Consider the following 23,213-nt stretch of genomic DNA (forward strand, 5'->3'; position numbering starts at 1 on the left):
TAATATACATTTATTGTAAAATTTAATTGCTCTGTCACTTAAAAACCATGCCTGATAGAAAAATTCTAAAAACAGATTCGAATTTATCATAAAAACTATAAGGCCCATTTATTTTAGTTCATGGGACAAAAAGAGTTAAAATTTAGTTGATCAGTGTAATATTTTCATCAAGTTGGAGGAATATTATAGCTTTTATAGTATACTGGTTGCCCTTGGGAAACCACAGAGACTAGATATAACACAGTTGTTGCTCACTATGTTTGTGTGTGTGTGTTTAAGGGTGGGAGGTGCTAGAATTGCCTTCATAAAGTTTTAGACACCTTTACACCATATGTATCTCTTTTATCACACCCAGAAGTCAGTAACTGTGTGATGGCTAGGAATGCCTCCATTTGTCATTATAAGTAAAAAAATTAATTGTTCAATTACCATGGTCTTCCTTAACTTTTAAGGATGTTCCAGTGTTAAATATGATATATTAGATGTTGGAAAATTAGCAAAAGTTGAAATACGATTCACATTTCCCCCAGCTGTGTTTGTTGTTGCACTTGTGCATATGTTTTCTTTAAACACTTATGAAGATGCAGCTAGGTTTCACTTGTGCATTTTAAGGATAGGTAGAGTATGCTGCCCTATCCTGGTCCATGACCAGGGAATGGGAGTCATCTCAGGCCTTGGTACTACATTTAATTTTCTAGCCCATTAGTTATCTTTAACATTATCACTGCACAATGCCCTCTCCCTATAACCTTCCCCATTCATTACCTAACATTTTCCTCTTGTCAGAATATTCCCAATCATTTCTCCTTGTTTTCAGTTTGATTGCCATTTTAATATTGCTCAATTTTCTTTTTACTAATGAGGCCTTTAATGAGTCATTACACTTGTACTTCAAGACATTTTCCTTGAATTAACATGGTCAGAACTATGGAAATAATTGTGATGGAGAAGGTGTTCTTAAGAAAAAATAAAGAGTAATTGAAGTAAATGAAATACAGAAGTGTGTAGAAAATTTGGACATTTTCTGGAAGAGTAGCGATTAAATAATTTCATATGTTTCAGAAAATTTAATTCCTAGGGTAAAATTCATGCCTAACCCTGAGACGTAATTATATGTTTGGTATCAATAGGTGATGAAAAAGGGTAAAGGTTTGATATATTGTAATGCTACAAAATGATTTGTATAAGGGTAAAGGTTTGATATATTGTAATGCTACAAAATGATATGTATAATCAGTGTTACATGAAACTAGTATTTCTTTGCTTTTGATTATTACTTCCAAGTGAGCTTTATATATTAGATGAGAGTAACTTAAATTGTTTTGCTATCCTATGGTTTTAATATCCTGTTTCTTCTATCCTGTAGTCCACATATCTCATCTGTCTCTCTGACATGCATTCCCCCTGGGAACTCCCATAAATTGGTGGCCACAGCAAAAGTCTCCACTTATCCTTGCCCTTACATGCCTCCCTCACATACACCTTTCTATGCATTCTTCCTCCATTCCTCTCCCTTGAGAATTCTTCCACTCTATTTGCCCATGTCACAGGTGGTCTTTCTCACCAACCCCTTTAATTGTACTATCATACACTGTAAACTCCCAGTCATGCATTCTTTCCATGTGCCAAAACCACCTCAAAGTATTACGTTTCACTCACTCTACCACTCCACAGTTCATTCCCTTTGCATTCTGTCACACTACATCTCTCATACACCCCTTCATTCCATCTAGTCTTGCCACATAATCTTCTCAAATAGCTTTTTAGCAGCCTGCTTTCTTGACTTCTGTGATTCATTCCATGTCCATGTTTCAGCTGCATACATCAGGGTTAGGAGGACTATGCTGTCCCTTTATCGTCTCCTCACTTCCATACATACACCTCAACCCTTCATTATTCTGTTAAGGGACCCAGTGACTCGTCTACCCTGTACTGCTCATGCCCTCATCTCTCCTTCCATATGACCAAATTTATCCATGACATCTCTTAAATACTTAAATTCTTTCACCTCTTCCAGTCTTTTTACCCCATATTCAAAGCACAGTATAGTGTACTTTCTTCTTTCTCTGTATATGGTTTTACAAAGTTTATACTTTCACTATTTCTTTTCAAACACCAGTGCTTTTACTTGCAATTACCTTCAATCACCTTCGCTTAAATGTCATAAAACACACTTGCAACTCCTCTTCACTGGGACTTTTTAGCCTTTTTAGACAATTGTGGAGCCTAGTGGCCTTTGGGAACACTGTGCTCGAGTTGTTGGAACCACTATTCCTTCAAACATACCCATTTTGCTCTCCGAGATAATGTTCTCGCCTTCCATACATTCTTCAACACTCCCAGAACCTTCGCCCCCTCCCCCACCCTGTGACTCACGTCCACTGCCAAGTCCACTCCCAGATATCTAAAACGCTTCACATCCTCCAGTTTTTCTCCATTCAAACTTTTTATTATTATACTTTGTCGCTGTCTCCCGCGTTTGCGAGGTAGCGCAAGGAAACAGACGAAAGAAATGGCCCAACCCCCCCCATACACATGTATATACATACGTCCACACACGCAAATATACATACCTACACAGCTTTCCATGGTTTACCCCAGACGCTTCACATGCCTTGATTCAATCCACTGACAGCACGTCAACCCCGGTATACCACATCGCTCCAATTCACTCTATTCCTTGCCCTCCTTTCACCCTCCTGCATGTTCAGGCCCCGATCACACAAAATCTTTTTCACTCCATCTTTCCACCTCCAATTTGGTCTCCCTCTTCTCCTCGTTCCCTCCACCTCCGACACATATATCCTCTTGGTCAATCTTTCCTCACTCATTCTCCCCATGTGCCCAAACCATTTCAAAACACCCTCTTCTGCTCTCTCAACCACGCTCTTTTTATTTCCACACATCTCTCTTACCCTTACGTTACTCACTCGATCAAACCACCTCACACCACACATTGTCCTCAAACATCTCATTTCCAGCACATCCATCCTCCTGCGCACAACTCTATCCATAGCCCACGCCTCGCAACCATACAACATTGTTGGAACCACTATTCCTTCAAACATACCCATTTTTGCTTTCCGAGATAATGTTCTCGACTTCCACACATTCTTCAAGGCTCCCAGAATTTTCGCCCCCTCCCCCACCCTATGATCCACTTCCGCTTCCATGGTTCCATCCGCTGCCAGATCCACTCCCAGATATCTAAAACACTTCACTTCCTCCAGTTTTTCTCCATTCAAACTCACCTCCCAATTGACTTGACCCTCTCCTCCAGTTTTTCTCCATTCAAACTCACCTCCCAATTGACTTGACCCTCAACCCTACTGTACCTAATAATCTTGCTCTTATTCACATTTACTCTTAACTTTCTTATTCCACACACTTTACCAAACTCAGTCACCAGCTTCTGCAGTTTCTCACATGAATCAGCCACCAGCGCTGTATCATCAGCGAACAACAACTGACTCACTTCCCAAGCTCTCTCATCCCCAACAGACTTCATACTTGCCCCTCTTTCCAAAACTCTTGCATTTACCTCCCTAACAACCCCATCCATAAACAAATTAAACAACCATGGAGACATCACACACCCCTGCCGCAAACCTACATTCACTGAGAACCAATCACTTTCCTCTCTTCCTACACGTACACATGCCTTACATCCTCGATAAAAACTTTTCACTGCTTCGAACAACTTTCCTCCCACACCATATATTCTTAATACCTTCCACAGAGCATCTCTATCAACTCTATCATATGCCTTCTCCAGATCCATAAATGCTACATACAAATCCATTTGCTTTTCTAAGTATTTCTCACATACATTCTTCAAAGCAAACACCTGGTCCATACATCCTCTACTACTTCTGAAACCATACTGCTCTTCCCCAATCTGTACTCTGCCTTAAGCCTCTCAATCAAAACCCTCCCATATAATTTCCCAGGAATACTCAACAAGCTTATGCCTCTGTAATTTGAACACTCACCTTTATCCCCTTTGCCTTTGTACAGTGGCACAATGCATGCATTCTACCAATCCTCAGGCACTTCACCATGATCCATACATACATTGAATATCCTTACCAACCAATCAACAACACAGTCACCCCTTTTTTTAATAAATTCCACTGCAATACCATCCAAATCTGCCGCCTTGCTGGTTTCATCTTCTGCAAAGCTTTCACTACCTCTTCTCTGTTCACCAAATCATTCTCCCTGACCCTCTCACTTTGCACTCCACCCTGACCAAAACACCCTATATCTGCAACTCTATCATCAAACTTTCAAAATACTCACTCCTTCTTCTCACTACCTATCATTACCTCCCCATTTGCCCCCTTCACCAATGTGCCCATGTTCTCTTGTCTCACACACTTTATTTACCTCCTTCCAAAACATCTTTTTATTCTCCCTAAAATTTAATGATACTCTCTCACTCCAACTCTCATTTGTCCTCTTTTTCACTTCTTGCACCGTTCTCTTGACCTGCCACTTTCTTTTATACCTTTCCCAGTCATTTCCATTTCTTCCTTGCAAAAAGTGTCCGAATGCCTGTCTCGTCTTTCTCTAACAATCTTACTTCATCCCACCATTCACTACCCTTTCTAATCTGCCCACCTCCCACCTTTCTCATGCCCCATGCATCTTTTGTACAAGCCATCACTGCTTCCCTAAATACATCCCATTCCCATTCCTCCCCCACTCCCCTTACTTCATTTGCTCTCACCTTTAGCCATTCTGCATGCAATCTCTCCTGGTATTTCCTCACACAAGTCTCCTTTCCAAGCTCACCACTCTCTTCTCTCCAACATTTTCTCTTCTTTTCTGAAAATATAAGTAAACAAATATGGATGGAGTGATAAGAGAGATGAAAGCAAAACTAGGGAATGGTGGTACAGACAGAGATGGAGTATTTTACGGTGGCTAAGGCAAACCTGTTTGCAGTTGATACTGTATTGTTTGCTTGAAGTGATGAACTGCAGAATGCTGTAAGTATTTTATATGTGTAAGCATAAGTGATTGAAGGTAAATGCAAGTAAAAGTAATGATGTCTGATAGGAAAGAGTGTGAAAGTTTAGATTTTGCAAAACCATATAGAGTGAAAGAAGAAAGTGTACTAAGCTGTGATTTAGATATTGGGGGAGAAAGACTGGAAGAGATGAGAGCGTTTAAGTATCTAGGAGCTGTATTGGGTGAGTTTAGTGATATGCAAGTAGAGATACAGGAAACAGCAGTACAGGGTAGAAGAGTCACTGGGTCTCTTAATGAATGATGAAGGATACAAGTAAGTATGGAAATGAAGGGGGGATTAAGGGACAACACAGCCCTCTCACCTCTGTGACATATGCAACTGAAACATTAAATGGAATGAGTCACACAGCTCAAGAATCCAGTCTGCGTAAATGAGCTATTTGAGAGAAGCATGTGGTATGACTAGATGGAATGAAGAAAGGACTGAAGGGGTGTATAAGAGATGTTCTATGGCAAGGAATGAGTTTTGGATTGGTAGAGTGGGTGAAACATAATACTTTGAGGTGCTTTAAGCAGGTGGACTGAATGCAAGACAGGGAGTTTACATAGAGAGAGTATGGTAGTACATTTTATGGGATTGGAGTGAGATGAAAACCACTCATAACATGGAGAAACAAAGTGGAAGAAAGATAAGTGGTGAAAGAATGCAAGGAATAGTGTATGTGACGGAGCAATGTAAGTGGATACTTTTGCCATAGCCACACCCTTGCTGGGAGTTCCCGTGTTAGAGATACAGATAGACAGATATGCATCATGTATATAGTGGCAAAAATTGTTGTAAGAGGAGGGAAGGATATAAGATGTGTAAGCAGAATGTTCAGAAGCTGATAGAGGAAAGCAAGGAAAGGGCAGACGAAGGATGGAAGAGGCAGGTAAGGCATAGTTTAAGGTGGAATGGATGAATTTTTTGTATGGTATGTTGAGAGATTCAATTCTTTTTTAGTATCCAAATCTTCTGCCAGATAGTGTTCTGTGGGCATTTAATTTTTGTGTTGCTTTTGTGCTGATGTTTAGGGAGTGGGGAGTAAATAACATGTTTCGTTTGTAATTCATTATTATGAATTCTAATATAAGCAATTCACTGTAATATTTGTAAAGGGAAAATTATGGACATCATTAATATCAACAGAAAATTGCCAAAAATACTATGCTTACTCACTCGTACGTTTGTTAGATCATATTCCACTGAAATTTCCTAAGGTAATGAGATTATCCATTAATGTTCAGTGATTTTCCATAAGCATATCTTGATAAAAATTTATTTTCCTACTGCGATTCATTGTTATTTATCCAATTACATATAGCAAAAAAAAAAGGATACCAGTCTGATACACATAAAGAAAAACCTAAGCTGACACAGCCCAAAACCTTAAGGTGGGTCATGTCAGTGTGCACTAATTTGATTATCACAACATAAAGGAGAGACAAACAGATGTTTTTGATTAGTTTTAAGAAAAGTTTTACTGGTGAAGTCCTTATAACCAATACTGGTTGAATGACTCATGAACACTGAGATAAATTTGGCAATGTTCTTAATAATTCCGATTTAATCCACCAGCAATTTCTGCCGCAGCATCATTGTAACATTCCTCACTCTCTGTTGCCTTGGTAAAGACTAAAACAACATCAGAAAGCCAATAAAATGCTTGATCAAGGTCACCTTCACATAAGTAAGGCAAGCGAGACCAGCGTTGGAGAGAGTAACCCAATCCAGGGAACACATCCGTTGCCAGGCTGTTCACCTGCTCCTCAATGGTTGAGCCACTCACACCCAACTCCTCGGATGGCTGATTGTCAATAGTGCCTGCAAAAGGTATAACAATCAGGATGTGAATAGTCATACTGGTAAATAAGAAAGGGAGGGAAGGTACATGGAGGGGGATGGAGACAAGAGTATAAAAAGGAAGTAAAATTGATGGAAAGGGAGAGCATTGGAGAAAGGCTGAAGGAAGGGCAAATGAGAGAGAAAAGTGTTGTGAGGGATGTGAAGGGAGAGAAAGGATGTTGAGAGAGATTAAGGCAATGGGGACAAAGGGAAGGTAAGCCAAACAGGAAAATAAGAAAATAAAGTGAAGGGAGAAAAAAGGGAAATAGTGGAAAACTGAGAAAATGGAAGGAATGAGAGAGGGAGAAGTCAAAGGGTAGGAAAGGAGAAAGGTGAAATGTAACTGGGGAAGGAAGGTTAACATGGGGGTAAAGAAAAAGGATGAGGTATGTGGATGGGGAGTAAGAGGAAGAGGAGGGGATACTGGAGAAAGGAGATAGGGAAAATTGAAGGGTTTCAGGCCAGTTTTGGATTTACACTGGCTCTTCATAATTTTTGGAACATTTTCACTCTCAACAAGAAGTAATATTTTCTGATAAATGCTCCACATATTTTCTACTGCATCAATACAAAAGGAATTTTATCTAATTAGTATTGTATGATTGTTTGTAATGTAAGACCAAAAGTTTATCATTTTCAAATCTTGAATTTACCTCTAGTCTCATAATATTATGATTGCTATTTCTCTACCTCACAGGAAGTTGATAAAGTCCTTGTTGATAGTAGGGGTAAAGTCGAGAATATTTTCTAGTTATTTTATGAACCCCTTAACTACTGACTAAGGATTCCTTTTAACCCTGTGAATCTCAGTGTTCTTTAAAAAAGATATTCATATAACTATGAAAAAAATCATGGAAATGGTGAAGAGCTTGTAGATTTATGTGCTGAAAAAGGACTGATGATTGGGTATACCTGGTTTAAAAAGCGAGATATACATAAGTATACTTATGTAAGTAGGAGAGATGGCCAGAGAGCGTTATTGGATTACGTGTTAATTGACAGGCGCGCGAAAGAGAGACTTTTGGATGTTAATGTGCTGAGAGGTGCAACTGGAGGGATGTCTGATCATTATCTTGTGGAGGCTAAGGTGAAGATTTGTATGGGTTTTCAGAAAAGAAGAGTGAATGTTGGGGTGAAGAGGGTGGTGAGAGTAAGTGAGCTTGGGAAGGAGACTTGTGTGAGGAAGTACCAGGAGAGACTGAGTACAGAATGGAAAAAGGTGAGAACAATGGAAGTAAGGGGAGTGGGGGAGGAATGAGATGTATTTAGGGAATCAGTGATGGATTGCGCAAAAGATGCTTGTGGCATGAGAAGAGTGGGAGGTGGGTTGATTAGAAAGGGTAGTGAGTGGTGGGATGAAGAAGTAAGAGTATTAGTGAAAGAGAAGAGAGAGGCATTTGGACGATTTTTGCAGGGAAAAAATGAAATTGAGTGGGAGATGTATAAAAGAAAGAGACAGGAGGTCAAGAGAAAGGTGCAAGAGGTGAAAAAAAGGGCAAATGAGAGTTGGGGTGAGAGAGTATCATTAAATTTTAGGGAGAATAAAAAGATGTTCTGGAAGGAGGCAAATAAAGTGCGTAAGACAAGGGAGCAAATGGGAACTTCAGTGAAGGGCGCAAATGAGGAGGTGATAACAAGTAGTGGTGATGTGAGAAGGAGATGGAGTGAGTATTTTGAAGGTTTGTTGAATGTGTTTGATGATAGAGTGGCAGATATAGGGTGTGTTGGTCGAGGTGGTGTGCAAAGTGAGAGGGTTAGGGAAAATGATTTGGTAAACAGAGAAGAGGTAGTAAAAGCTTTGCGGAAGATGAAAGCCGGCAAGGCAGCAGGTTTGGATGGTATTGCAGTGGAATTTATTAAAAAAGGGGGTGACTGTATTGTTGACTGGTTGGTAAGGTTATTTAATGTATGTATGACTCATGGTGAGGTGCCTGAGGATTGGCGGAATGCATGCATAGTGCCATTGTACAAAGGCAAAGGGGATAAGAGTGAGTGCTCAAATTACAGAGGTATAAGTTTGTTGAGTATTCCTGGTAAATTATATGGGAGGATATTGATTGAGAGGGTGAAGGCATGTACAGAGCATCAGATTGGGGAAGAGCAGTGTGGTTTCAGAAGTGGTAGAGGATGTGTGGATCAGGTGTTTGCTTTGAAGAATGTATGTGAGAAATACTTAGAAAAGCAAATGGATTTGTATGTAGCATTTATGGATCTGGAGAAGGCATATGATAGAGTTGATAGAGATGCTCTGTGGAAGGTATTAAGAATATATGGTGTGGGAGGCAAGTTGTTAGAAGCAGTGAAAAGTTTTTATCGAGGATGTAAGGCATGTGTACGTGTAGGAAGAGAGGAAAGTGATTGGTTCTCAGTGAATGTAGGTTTGCAGCAGGGGTGTGTGATGTCTCCATGGTTGTTTAATTTGTTTATGGATGGGGTTGTTAGGGAGGTGAATGCAAGAGTTTTGGAAAGAGGGGCAAGTATGAAGTCTGTTGGGGATGAGAGAGCTTGGGAAGTGAGTCAGTTGTTGTTCGCTGATGATACAGCGCTGGTGGCTGATTCATGTGAGAAACTGCAGAAGCTGGTGACTGAGTTTGGTAAAGTGTGTGAAAGAAGAAAGTTAAGAGTAAATGTGAATAAGAGCAAGGTTATTAGGTACAGTAGGGTTGAGGGTCAAGTCAATTGGGAGGTGAGTTTGAATGGAGAAAAACTGGAGGAAGTGGTGTTTTAGATATCTGGGAGTGGATCTGGCAGCGGATGGAACCATGGAAGCGGAAGTGGATCATAGGGTGGGGGAGGGGGCGAAAATTCTGGGAGCCTTGAAGAATGTGTGGAAGTCGAGAACATTATCTCGGAAAGCAAAAATGGGTATGTTTGAAGGAATAGTGGTTCCAACAATGTTGTATGGTTGCGAGGCGTGGGCTATGGATAGAGTTGTGCGCAGGAGGATGGATGTGCTGGAAATGAGATGTTTGAGGACAATATGTGGTGTGAGGTGGTTTGATCGAGTAAGTAACGTAAGGGTAAGAGAGATGTGTGGAAATAAAAAGAGCGTGGTTGAGAGAGCAGAAGAGGGTGTTTTGAAATGGTTCGGGCACATGGAGAGAATGAGTGAGGAAAGATTGACCAAGAGAATATATGTGTTGGAGGTGGAGGGAACGAGGAGAAGAGGGAGACCAAATTGGAGGTGGAAAGATGGAGTGAAAAAGATTTTGTGTGATCGGGGCCTGAACATGCAGGAGGGTGAAAGGAGGGCAAGGAATAGAGTGATTTGGAGCGATGTGGTATACCGGGGTTGACGTGCTGGCAGTGGATTGAATCAAGGCATGTGAAGCGTCTGGGGTAAACCATGGAAAGCTGTGTAGGTATGTATATTTGCGTGTGTGGACGTATGTATATACATGTGTATGGGGGTGGGTTGGGCCATTTCTTTCGTCTGTTTCCTTGCGCTACCTCGCAAACGCGGGAGACAGCGGAAAAAAAAAAAAAATGAAAAAAATCATTTCAAAAGTATATTTCATCCAATGCTTTCTTTCCAATTATTGGTATAAGTTTTGTAGCTGTTTCAGTACAATGCACCAAGTGAAGGAATATGAGGGATGTCAAGTGAGCCATTTATCTATAACTCTGACACCTATTCCCAACTGGAACTCCCTTAAGGGGGTGGCCATGGCAATAGTCTCCATACCTAGTGAACTCCAGTGCCACTATTAGCCTCTTAGCGCCTCAACTTCAACAGGCCACTGGCAGAAGGCAAGTCTAGCTCAGTGTTTGCAAAGGCTCCTACTATGTGTTCCTACTGACTAATTCTCCTGTCTAATTTTCCTACCAAATACTTCTATTCTTTCCTCTCAATTGCCAATTTCAATATTTGTGAAGGAGTCTGCTTCGGTTAAAAAGTAAGAATAAATTTTGGGTAAATAGAGGTTAGTCTTGTTTACTTGTGGAGATAGTGAAAGAAGAGATTGGTTAACCAGAAATGTGTAGTTGGACAAGAGGATGATAAAAGATCAAACTGCTAATAGTATAGGTATAAGAAAGGATGAGTTAGGCAGAAAGAAAAGTGGTGGGCCTACTTTACTTATCCTTCAATACACCAAAGCAGTCTCCAACACAAATACAGTCCCATGCAGCCCGTTAGACATGGCCAGCAGGCAATCCCGCCAACACGCTTACTTCCCCGGCAAACAGAACCGCCTTTAGGAACTGGTACCCACCAATGAACCTTGAGGGGACAGACAGCCAACCATCACCTGCGAGCACACAAATGGGGAGACCACTCAACCAGCCCAAGACTGACACCAGATGTATGCAGCAGGCTACTTATTATTCAACCTGTGCTCTTGGACCACATCCTGTAAAGGGTATGGGTCCTGGTATGAAAGCCCTAACCCTCAGAGAGCACTAGCACTTTCTTGACACCATGCGCACGGTGTCTTTCTAGGTTAATTCCCGTATGCCCCTAAGAATTTCTGGTGTACTGTAGTAGCGGCACTTATGCTCGTGAGCAGCTGAAAGTGTGAAGCAGACTCCATAAACCTGCGTGTCGATAATGCAGGCCTCTGACCCTCGAAGCCACGATGTCCGGTTTCCGGAAGGACCCTACAGTAGGAATACGAGGTTCATACCACCTCGTAATCCTTTTGCCTCAATCGCCCAGCTAAAAAGGCATTGATGTTGTCGTGCCTTTTCTCTCTCCCCCCATGGGTACGTGACCATACCCAAGTGATACGCCCAAGTGTCCTCGACATATGTCACAGAGGCTGGAGATATCAGGTCAGCCTCTTTTAGCCCTGGTGGGAGTTGAGTGTCCTGATTGCACTTGGACAGCTCTAACATAGTTGCAGCCTGGGAAGAGTCGGGTTCCAATAGTAACCCATCTGCTGACCTGTGGCATAGCAGCAGAGGGTGTGAGACCCGACCCATCACAGGTGCTAACCAGGCTAGAGCAACATGCATGCAATCGTTTGGTCTTATTCCCCACATGCTGACCAGCAATGCATGTGGGGCCCAACCAACTCTGTAGTTTTCCAAGAACTGCAAGTTCCCGAACCGCCGCCTTAATCACTAGGTCAGACAAGTGAGCAATTTCTCGAATCTTTTCTGTTTATGTAACCTGATGGTCGAAACAAAATCAGGTATTCCCAGGCCGCCATCCCCTGCCGAGTGGAAGAATGCGCAGGGCGTGTCGTGGGGCAGGTGGAGCCAGTGGCAAACCACAACTCTTACCTGTCTATCCATACGCACTAACTGCGTCTTATATACTTCCCCCAGCACCAGGTGATGCATCAGCTTAGGTACGAAGTGATCTACAAGGATTGTAATCCTCTGTTGAGGTTTTAGAGGGGCTCTGGTGATATCAGAGAGCCCCTCTTCTAGCAGGGCGCAGTGTGATTTATGCCTACCCCCGTACCCCAACAAGAGCGCCGAGGTACTTGTAATCGTCCTCAGTGTCCATGGAGCCCATAGTGCTGCCCTAGACTTGGAATGTCTTGTTTTTATTTACATACCAAGTCTTATGCTTATCATTGATCTCCATGCAGAGGGACTGACACTTTCCTGGATTCGAAGGCTTGGTCATATGTCGACACGATATATGCCCTGACGAGGGCATGAATGCCCTTCTGCAACATGACCCGCTCAATAGTGCTACAATAACAGTACTGAATGCTTTAGCCATGTCGAGGAATGCCAGGTGCACAGCGTGGGACTGTGCCCATACACAACCAACGATCACATCCAAGATCGTGAAATTTCTACCTAATGCTCCCACCTACTACTTCTATCTATTGCCCCTAACCCTTTGCCAAAAGGCAGGGCAAGCACATAGTGTTCACTGCAAGGAAAACCATTGTTATGAAAAATGAGCTGAGAGAGTTTAGTCCTGCCAAGTATTATGTATGAAAAGGAGAGATTGTATGTTTGTGAACAGAATTTCAGTAGTCCATACATGGTTGAAAAGGAGAGATTGTATGTTTGGGAACAGAATTTCAGTAGTCCATACATGGTTGAGGCAGAAAGGAAAGACAGCTACCTAGGTCAGAGGAGTGCAGATTGACAACCAATGAAGTGCTGGTTCACCATGCACGAGTCACTAACCCTCCTGATACCTAGGTGGGTAGTACTAGTAATATACCTCCTTGGTCATTGTCAGGCTACTAACTATTACCCACTGATTACTGTTCTGTCTTACATAATAACTAAATTTCTTTTATAATCAATGTGGTTCATTGGTAATTTTTTTTCATTACAGCAAAATATTAAAAGTTTATAAAATTACCACCCACAGCAGTTAGATGCAATGTTATCAAGGTCAGGTAGGTGCTGGGAACACTGCCCATAGAATCACTCTCTACACAATCTGAAGACAAAGCATCTTCCTCGATTAATTCAGGATTGTCTGGTCCTCAAAATTAAACTAAAAGCTGTTCACTTTCTTTCCTAGAACACCAACAAAAGTGTGCTATCCTTGGCATGGCTGGAGAATGACAGACTATGGGAAGAACTTATTGAGCACAATCATCTGCAACCACTGAAATGGAAGTGTAAATGAATAGGTATACATATATATCTGCCTACAATAGTTAAGCCCTGTAATTATGATCACAAATAATTATATATTTAATATATTCCTGAGAACTTTCAGGAGAGAGGTATGTACAAGGGTGGTATCACCAAGAGTATGAGAAAGTGTTACGAAGTATAGATGGAATGGATTAAGAATAGTGTGGGTGAAAAGACTGGCATTGTGAAGAATGCTTAGATATGTGTATATTCACCTGCGAATACAAGACTGTGAAAAGTTAGGATAAAATGAGGCGATTCTAGAGAAATTTCAAAGACTATATAAATGGTTCTGAGAAGGAAAGAAAGATGGATGTAATTGGTGATATAAATGTAGGCGGCATGTGATGAAATTGGTGAGATAGTTGGGGAGTGCTGGGAGTAAATGAGGAGAGAAGTTATCTTGTGGACACCTGTATTGAACATCTTATACCAGGAAAAGTGCATGCAAGAGAGTTGATTGAGTGTTGGAAGAGACTGAAAGCAGAATAGATGAGAAACAAAAGGGTTTTAGGAAAGATAGGAGATGTGAATGTGGAAAAGTATCCAATGAGAGGTAAGAAGCTGTATGCAGCTTTTATGGAATGCTTTATGGAATGTGATAAGGATATATGGGGTAGGGGGACAACTGGTAGATGATGTTAGAGCCTGATTTTGCATATCTCCCATCTGTTACGAGAAAATTAAATGCCAGATGACTTTGGGAGTTGATGATAATGTACAGATCAATTTAAATGGGGAAATTTTGAACTGCCCCTATCTGTAGAATGGCAAATATATATGTAAGAGTAGAAGGAAAGCTGAGCGAAAGTTCTGGTATACATGTGAATGTGAGGCAGGGCTGTGATATCACTGTGCCTTTTTATCATACACATGAATGGAGTGATAAGAGAGATGACTGCAAAACTAGGGAAAGGTTGTTCAGAAATGGAGTATGATGGTGAGGTATAGTGATTAGTGACAAGCCCGTTTGCAGATGATACTTTATTTTTTGCTGAAAGTGAAAAGGAGCTGCAAAAGGTTGAAACTGAGCTTTATGTGTGTAAGCAGAGGCGAATGAAGGTGAAAGTGAGTACTAGTAAAGTTATGGTGTTTGAAAGGAAACAAAATGAAAGTATAAAATTTGCAAAGCCCTACAGGGTGAAAGAAGGTGTACTAAACAAAGTAAAGAAAGAATTGAAGGACAATAATCCTCCTGTCCCTGACCGATGAGCTGAAACATAAACATGGAGTGATAGAGGTCAGGTATCCAGGCTGTGGAAATGAGTTATTTGAGAAGAGCATTTGGTATGAATCGATGGAATGAATAAGGAAATGAGGGGATGTATGAAAGATTTGGTATGGTAGGAAATGTTTTGGGAATAAACAGTGGAATGGTAGGTAGGTGATACACACCACTTTCAGGTGGTTTGGGCATGTGGAAAGAATGCAAGATGGGAAGTTTACAAGAAGAGTATATGACAGTACGATTAAAGGGGTTGCTGTGGAAGAAAGACCAACTGTGACATAGGGAAATAGAGTGGAAGAGTAAGGGAGAGAGAGAGAGGATGGAAGAATGTGTGGTATGTTGTATGCGAGGGAGACATATAAGGACAGGGATAGCGGAGACTCTTGTTGTGACGACTCCCCTGATGGGAGCTTCTGGAGAGAACAGGCATCAGAGAGATAGATAGACAGAATATATTCCACAATTTCTCATTATCTTTGGCCCTATGAAGCATTATATAAGTTATTATTTAATGTAAAGAAGCCTTGCATTATGTTATATTTATTTATTTATATTTATTTTGCTTTGTCGCTGTCTCCCACGTTTGCAAGGTAGCGAAAGGAAACAGACGAAAGAAATGGCCCAACCCACCCCCATACACTTGTATATACATACACGTCCACACACGCAAATATACATACCCATACATCTCAATGTACACATGCACACAATTCACACTGTCTGCCTTTATTCATTACCATCGCCACCTCGCCACACATGGAATAACATCCCCTTCCCCCCCTCATGTGTGCGAGGTAGCGCTAGGAAAAGACAACAAAGGCCCCATTCGTTCACACTCAGTCTCCAGCTGTCATGCAATAATGCCCGAAACCACAGCTCCCTTTCCACACCCAGGCCGCACAGAACTTTCCATGGTTTACCCCAGACGCTTCACATGCCCTGATTCAATCCATTGACAGCACGTCGACCCCGGTATACCACATCGATCCAATTCACTCTATTCCTTGCCCGCCTTTGACCCTCCTGCATGTTCAGGCCCTGATCACTCAAAATCTTTTTCACTCCATCTTTCCACCTCCAATTTTGTCTCCCACTTCTCGTTCCCTCCACCTCCGACACACATATCCTCTTGATCAATCTTTCCTCACTCATTCTCTCCATGTGCCCAAACCATTTCAACACACCCTCTTCTGCTCTCTCAACCACGCTCTTTTTATTCCCACGCATCTCTCTTACCCTTACATTACTTACTCGATCAAACCACCTCACACCACACATTGTCCTCAAACATCTCATTTCCAGCATATCCACCCTCCTGCGCACAACTCTATCCATAGCCTATGCCTTGCAATCATACAACATTGTTGGAACCACTATTCCTTCAAACATACCCATTTTTGCTTTCGGAGATAATGTTCTCGACTTCCATACATTCTTCAAGGCTCCCAGGATTTTCGCCCCCTCCCCCACCCTATGATTCACTTCCGCTTCCATAGTTCCATCTGCTGCCAGACCCACTCCCAGATATCTAAAACACTTTACTTCCTCCAGTTTTTCTCCATTCAAACTTATCTCCCAATTGACTTGACCCTCAACCCTACTGTACCTAATAACCTTGCTCTTATTCACATTTACTCTTAACTTTCTTCTTCCACACACTTTACCAAACTCAGTCACCAGCTTCTGCAGTTTCTCACATGAATTAGCCACCAGTGCTGTATCATCAGCGAACAACAACTGACTCACTTCCCAAGCTCTCTCATCCCCAACAGACTTCATACTTGCCCCTCTTTCCAAAACTCTTGCATTCACCACCCTAACAACCCCATCCATAAACAAATTAAACAACCATGGAGACATCACACACCCCTGCCACAAACCTACATTCACTGAGAACCAATCACTTTCCTCTCTTCCTACACGTACACATGCCTTATATCCTTGATAAAAACTTTTCACTGCTTCTAACAACTTGCCTCCCACACCATATGTTCTTAGTACCTTCCACAGAGCATCTCTATCAACTCTATCATATGCCTTCTCCAGATCCATAAATGCTACATACAAATCCATTTGCTTTTCTAAGTATTTCTCACATACATTCTTGAAAGCAAACACCTGATCCACACATCCTCTACCACTTCTGAAACCACACTGCTCTTCCCCAATCTGATGCTCTGTACATGCCTTCACCCTCTCAATCATTACCCTCCCATATGATTTACCAGGAATACTCAACAAACTTATACCTCTGTAATTTGAGCACTCATTCTTATCCCATTTGCCTTTGTACAATGGCACTATGCACGCATTCTGCCAATCCTCAGGCACCTCACCATGAATCATACATACATTAAATAACCTTACCAACCAGTCAACAATACAGTCACCCCCCTTTTTTAATAAATTGCACTGCAGTACCATCCAAACCTGCTGCCATGCAGGCTTTCATCTTCCGCAAAGCTTCTGCTACCTCTTCTCAGTTCACCAAAGCATTTTCCCTAACCCTCTCACTTTGCACACCACCTCGACCAAAACACCCTATATCTGCCACTCTATCATCAAACACATTCAACAAACCTTCAAAATACTCACTCCATCTCCTCACATCACCACTACTTGTTATCACCTCCCCATTAGCCCCCTTCACTGAAGTTCCCATTTGCTCCCTTTTCTTACGCATTTTATTTACCTCCTTCCAGAACATCTTTTTATTCTCCCTAAAATTTAATGATACTCTCTCACCCCAACTCTCATTTGCCCTCTTTTTTACCTCTTGCACCTTTCTCTTGACCTCCTGTCTCTTTCTTTTATACATCTCCCACTCATTTGCATTTTTTTCCCTGCAAAAATCGTCCAAATGCCTCTCTCTTCTCTTTCACTAATAATCTTACTTCTTCATCCCACCACTCACTACCCTTTCTAATCAACCCACCTCCCACGCTTCTCATGCCACAAGCATCTTTTGTGCAAACCATCACTGCTTCCCTAAATACATCCCATTCCTCCCCCACTCCCCTTACCTCCTTTGTTCTCACCTTTTCCCATTCTGTACTCAGTCTCTCCTGGTACTTCCTCACACAAGTCTCCTTCCCAAGCTCACTTACTCTCACCACCCCTCTTCACCCCAACATTCTCTCTTCTTTTCTGAAAACCCATACAAATCTTCACCTTCGCCTCCACAAGATAATGATCAGACATCCCTCCAGTTGCACCTCTCAGCACATTAACATCCAAAAGTCTCTCTTTCGTGCGCCTGTCAATTAACACGTAATCCAATAATGCTCTCTGGCCATCTCTCCTACTTACATACGTATACTTATGTATATCTCGCTTTTTAAACTTTTTCCAATCATCAGTCCTTTATATTATGGTAAAGAAAAAGCCTGATGATAACTTTAGGAGTATTTTTGTCCTTTTCCTTCACAATACAGATCCATCTATGTATATCTCTAACACTATGGATTTCCTTTAAAATCAAAGAACGTCATATTCTTAATGCTGAAAAAGATTCAAAGGTTCAAATGCTATTTTGGGACCATTCAGTACTAAAATTATGCTTTGAAATAGTCATGTTTAATATATTCAATAGCTTTTCACATATTATTTGCCATCTGTTGTCCCTAAGAAGCACTATACAACATTTCAGGTTAATATTTGAGGGTCAGAAGCCTGACATTATGGTATGTTCCAGTTCTAGAAACAAAAGAATTCTCACATGAAGAGTACTCTAAATGCAGCTTTTGTATTAAAATAAATCACTGGTCACAATTTTCAAGCTCCATTAGATTATTTTCCTTCAATTCCAATAACTAAGCTTAAAAATAATAGCATTCCAACCATGACACATCCATGGGCCACCCAAGGCAGAGCACTAAAGTTCCAATCCTGGTTGCAAAAGTTGGTCCACAGTCAACCCATCTGATAACATACGAAATGGCGAATATGTATGATATATACTATTCGCCATTTCCCACGATAGCGAAGTAGCGTTAAGAACAGAGGACAGGGTCTTTGAGGGAATATCCTCACCTGGCCCTCTTCTCTGTTCCTTCTTTTGGAAAAAAAAAAAAAAAAAAAAAAAAAAAAATATATATATATATATATATATATATATATATATATATATATATATATATATTATCCCTGGGGATAGGGGAGAAAGAATACTTCCCACGTATTCCCTGCGTGTTGTAGAAGGCGACTAAAAGGGAAGGGAGCAGGGGGCTGGAAATCCTCCCCTCTCATTTTTATCTTAATTTTCCAAAAGAAGGAACAGAGAAGGGGGCCAGGTGAGGATATTCCCTCAAAGACCCAGTCCTCTGTTCTTAACACTACCTTGCTAACGCGGGAAATAGCGAATAGTGTGAAAAAAATATATATATATATATATATATATATATATATATATATATATATATATATATATATATATTATCCATGGGGATAGGGGATTAAGAATACTTCCCACGTATTCCCTGCGTGTCGTAGAAGGCGACTAAAAGGGGAGGGAGCGGGGGGCTGGAAATCCTCCCCTCTCTTTTTTTTTATATTTTCCAAAAGAAGGAACAGAGAAGGGGGCCAGGTGAGGATATTCCAAAAAAGGCCTAGTCCTCTGTTCTTAACGCTACCTCACTAACGCGGGAAATGGCGAATAGCTTAAAAGAAAGAAAGAAAGAAAGAAAGATATATATATATATATATATATATATATATATATATATATATATATATATATATATATATATATATATACATAAATCTACAAGCTCTTCACCATTTCCATTTACAACACTGAACACTCCATGTATACCAATTATTCCCTCAACTGCCACATTACTCACCTTTGCATTCAAATCACCCATCACTATAACCCGGTCTTGTGTATCAAAACCACTAACACACTCATTCAGCTGCTCCCAAAACACTTGCCTCTCATGATCTTTCTTCTCATGCCCAGGTGCATATGCAACAATAATCACCCATCTCTCTCCATCCACTTTCAGTTTTACCCATATCAATCTAGAATTTACTTTCTTACACTCTATCACATACTCCCACAACTCCTGATTCAGGAGTAGTGCTACTCCTTCCCTTGCTCTTGTCCTCTCACTAACCCCTGACTTTACTCCCAAGACATTCCCAAACCACTCTTCCCCTTTACCCTTGAGCTTCGTTTCACTCAGAGCCAAAACATCCAGGTTCCTTTCCTCAAACATACTACCTATCTCTCCTTTTTTCTCACCTTGGTTACACACACACACACACATATATATATATATATATATATATATATATATATATATATATATATATATATATATATATATATATATATATGGGGGCAGACGGTGTGAATTGTGTACATGTGTATATATGTATATATATGGGAAGCTTGGGAGGTGGGTCGGTTGTTGTTCGCTGGTGATGCAGCGCTGGTGGCTGGTTCGTGTGAGGGGCTGCAGGGGCTGGTGACTGAGTTTGGTGGGGTGTGTGAGGGAAGAGAGTTGGGAGTGGGTGTGAATGGGAGCAGGGTTGTTGGGTGCAGTGGGGTTGGGGGTCAATTCAGTTGGGAGGTGAGTTTGAGTGGAGAAGGGCTGGAGGGGGTGAAGTGTTTTGGATGTCTGGGGGTGGGTCTGGCGGCGGGTGGAGCCGTGGAGGCGGGGGGTGGATCGTGGGGTGGGGGGGGGGGGGGGTTCTGGGGGCCTTGGGGGGTGTGTGGAGGTCAAGAGCATTATCTCGGAGGGCGGGGGTGGGTGTGTTTGGGGGAATGGTGGTTCCAATAATGTTGTGTGGTTGCGAGGCGTAGACTGTGGATGGAGTTGTGCGCGGGAGGGTGGATGTGCTGGAGGTGGGGTGTTTGGGGACGGTGTGTGGTGTGGGGTGGTTTGATCGAGTGGGTGGCGTGGGGGTAGGAGAGGTGTGTGGAGGTAGGGAGAGCGTGGTTGGGGGAGCGGGGGAGGGTGTTTTGAGGTGGTTTGGTCGCGTGGAGAGGGTGAGTGGGGAGGGATTGACCGGGAGGATGTGTGTCGGGGGTGGAGGGAGCGAGGAGGGGGGGGACCAGGTTGGGGGTGGAAGGATGGAGTGGGGGGGGTTTGTGTGGTCGGGGCCTGGACATGCGGGAGGGTGGGGGGGGGGAGGGTAATGGAGTGAGTTAGAGCGATGTGGTGTGCCGGGGTTGGCGTGCTGTCGGTGGATTGAATCAGGGCATGTCTGTGGGGGTGGGTTGGGCCGTTTCTTTCGTCTGTTTCCTTGCGCTGCCTCGCGGGCGCAAGGAAACAGACTTCCTCTTCTCTGTTTACCAAATCATTTTCCCTAACCCTCTCACTTTGCACACCACCTCGACCAAAACACCCTATATCTGCCACTCTATCATCAAACACATTCAACAAACCTTCAAAATACTCGGTCCATCTCCTTCTCACATCACCACTACTTGTTATCACCTCCCCATTAGCCCCCTTCACTGAAGTTCCCATTTGTTCCCTTGTCTTACGCACTCTATTTACCTCCTTCCAAAACATCTTTTTATTCTCCCTAAAATTTAATGATACTCTCTCACCCCAACTCTCATTTGCCCTCTTTTTCACCTCTTGCACCTTTCTTTTGACCTCCTGCCTCTCTTTTATACATCTCCCTTTCATTTGCATTTTTTCCCTGCAAAAATCGTCCAAATGCCTCTCTCTTCTCTTTCACTAATAATCTTACTTCTTCATCCCACCACTCGCTACCCTTTCTAATCAACCCACCTCCCACGCTTCTCATGCCACAAGCATCTTTTTCGCAAGCCATCTCTGCTTCCCTAAATACATCCCATTCCTCCCCCACTCCCCTTACCTCCTTTGTTCTCACCTTTTTCCATTCTGAACTCAGTCTCTCCTGGTACTTCCTCTGACCACTCTCTTCACCCCAATATTCTCTCCTCTGAAAACCCCTACAAATCTTCACCTTCACCTCCACAAGATAATGATCAGACATCCCTCCAGTTGCACCTCTCAGCTCATTAACATCCAAAAGTCTCTCTTTCACGCGCCTATCAATTAACACGTAATCCAATAATGCTCTCTGGCCATCTCTCCTACTTGCATACGTATACTTATGTAGATCTCGCTTTTTGAACCAGGTATTCCCAGTCACCAGTCCTTTTTCAGCACATAAATCTACAAGCTCTTCACCATTTCCATTTACAACACTGAACACCCCATGTATACCAATTATTCCCTCAACTGCCACATTACTCACCTTTGCATTCAAATCACCCGTCACTATAACCCAGTCTTGTGCATCAAAACCACTAACACACTCATTCACGTGCTCTCAAAACACTTGCCTCTCATGATCTTTCTTCTCATGCCCAGGTGCATATGCACCAATAATCACCCATCTCCCTCCATCAACTTTCAGTTTTACCCATATCAATCTAGAATTTACTTTCTTACATTCTATCACATACTCCCACAACTCCTGTTTCAGGAGTAGTGCTACTCCTTCCCTTGCTCTTGTCCTCTCACTAACCCCTGACTTTACTCCCAAGACATTCCCAAACCACTCTTACCCTTTACCCTTGAGCTTTGTTTCACTCGGAGCCAAAACATCCAGGTTCCTTTCGTCAAACATACTACCTATCTCTCCTTTTTTCTCATCTTGGTTACATCCACACATATTTAGACACACCAATCTGGGCCTTCAAGAAGGATGAGCACTCCTCGCGTGACTCCTTCTTCTGTTTCCCCTTTTAGAAAGTTAAAATACAAAGAGGGGAGGGTTTCTGGCCCCCCTGCTTCCGTCCGCTTTAGTCGCCTTCTAGAACACATGAGGAATGCGTGGGAAGTATTCTATATATATATATATATATATATATATATATATATATATATATATATATATATATATATATATATACACACACACATATATATATATATACACATATATATATATATATATATATATATTCTTTCTTTTTCTTTCATACTATTCGCCATTTCCCACATTAGCGAGGTAGCATTAAGAACAGAGGACTGAGCCATAGAGGGAATATCCTCACTTGGCCCCCTTCTCTGTTCCTTCTTTTGGAAAACTGAAAATGGAAGGGGAGGATTTCCAGCAGCCCCCCCGCTCCCTCCCCTTTTAGTCGCCTTCTACGATGTGCAGGAATACGTGGGAAGTTTTCTATTGCCCCTATCCCCAAGGATAATATATATATATATATATATATATATATATATATATATATATATATATATATATATATATATATATATATATATATATTGCGGAAGATGAAAGCCGGCAAGGCAGCAGGTTTGGATGGTACTGCAGTGGAATTTATTAAAAAAGGGGGTGACTGTATTGTTGACTGGTTGGTAAGGTTATTTAATGTATGTATGATTCATGGTGAGGTGCCTGAGGATTGGCGGAATGTGTGCATCGTGCCATTGTACAAAGGCAAAGGGGATAAGAGTGAGTGCTCAAATTACAGAGGTATAAGTTTGTTGAGTATTCCTGGTAAATTATATGGGAGGGTATTGATTGAGAGGGTGAAGGCATGTACAGAGCATC

At 41.9% G+C, this 23,213-nt stretch overlaps 1 protein-coding gene across 8 annotated transcripts in view; it reads right to left on the reverse strand.

Moving 5' to 3' along the window:
- Positions 1–6,472: 6,472 nt before the first annotated feature.
- LOC139751382 (protein-L-histidine N-pros-methyltransferase-like) overlaps positions 6,473–23,213 on the reverse strand; it is a 744,750-nt gene continuing 728,009 nt past the window's right edge. For all 8 annotated transcript variants that reach the window (XM_071666753.1, XM_071666750.1, XM_071666751.1 and 5 more), the window contains one exon: positions 6,473–6,841. In XM_071666753.1, the coding sequence (XP_071522854.1) occupies positions 6,570–6,841 (272 nt within the window). In that variant the 3' untranslated portion in view covers positions 6,473–6,569. The remainder of the gene's footprint in view (positions 6,842–23,213) is intronic.

This window comes from Panulirus ornatus, chromosome 11 (assembly GCF_036320965.1).
Source record: "Panulirus ornatus isolate Po-2019 chromosome 11, ASM3632096v1, whole genome shotgun sequence".
In the NCBI taxonomy this organism is placed as follows: Eukaryota; Metazoa; Arthropoda; class Malacostraca; order Decapoda; family Palinuridae; genus Panulirus; species Panulirus ornatus.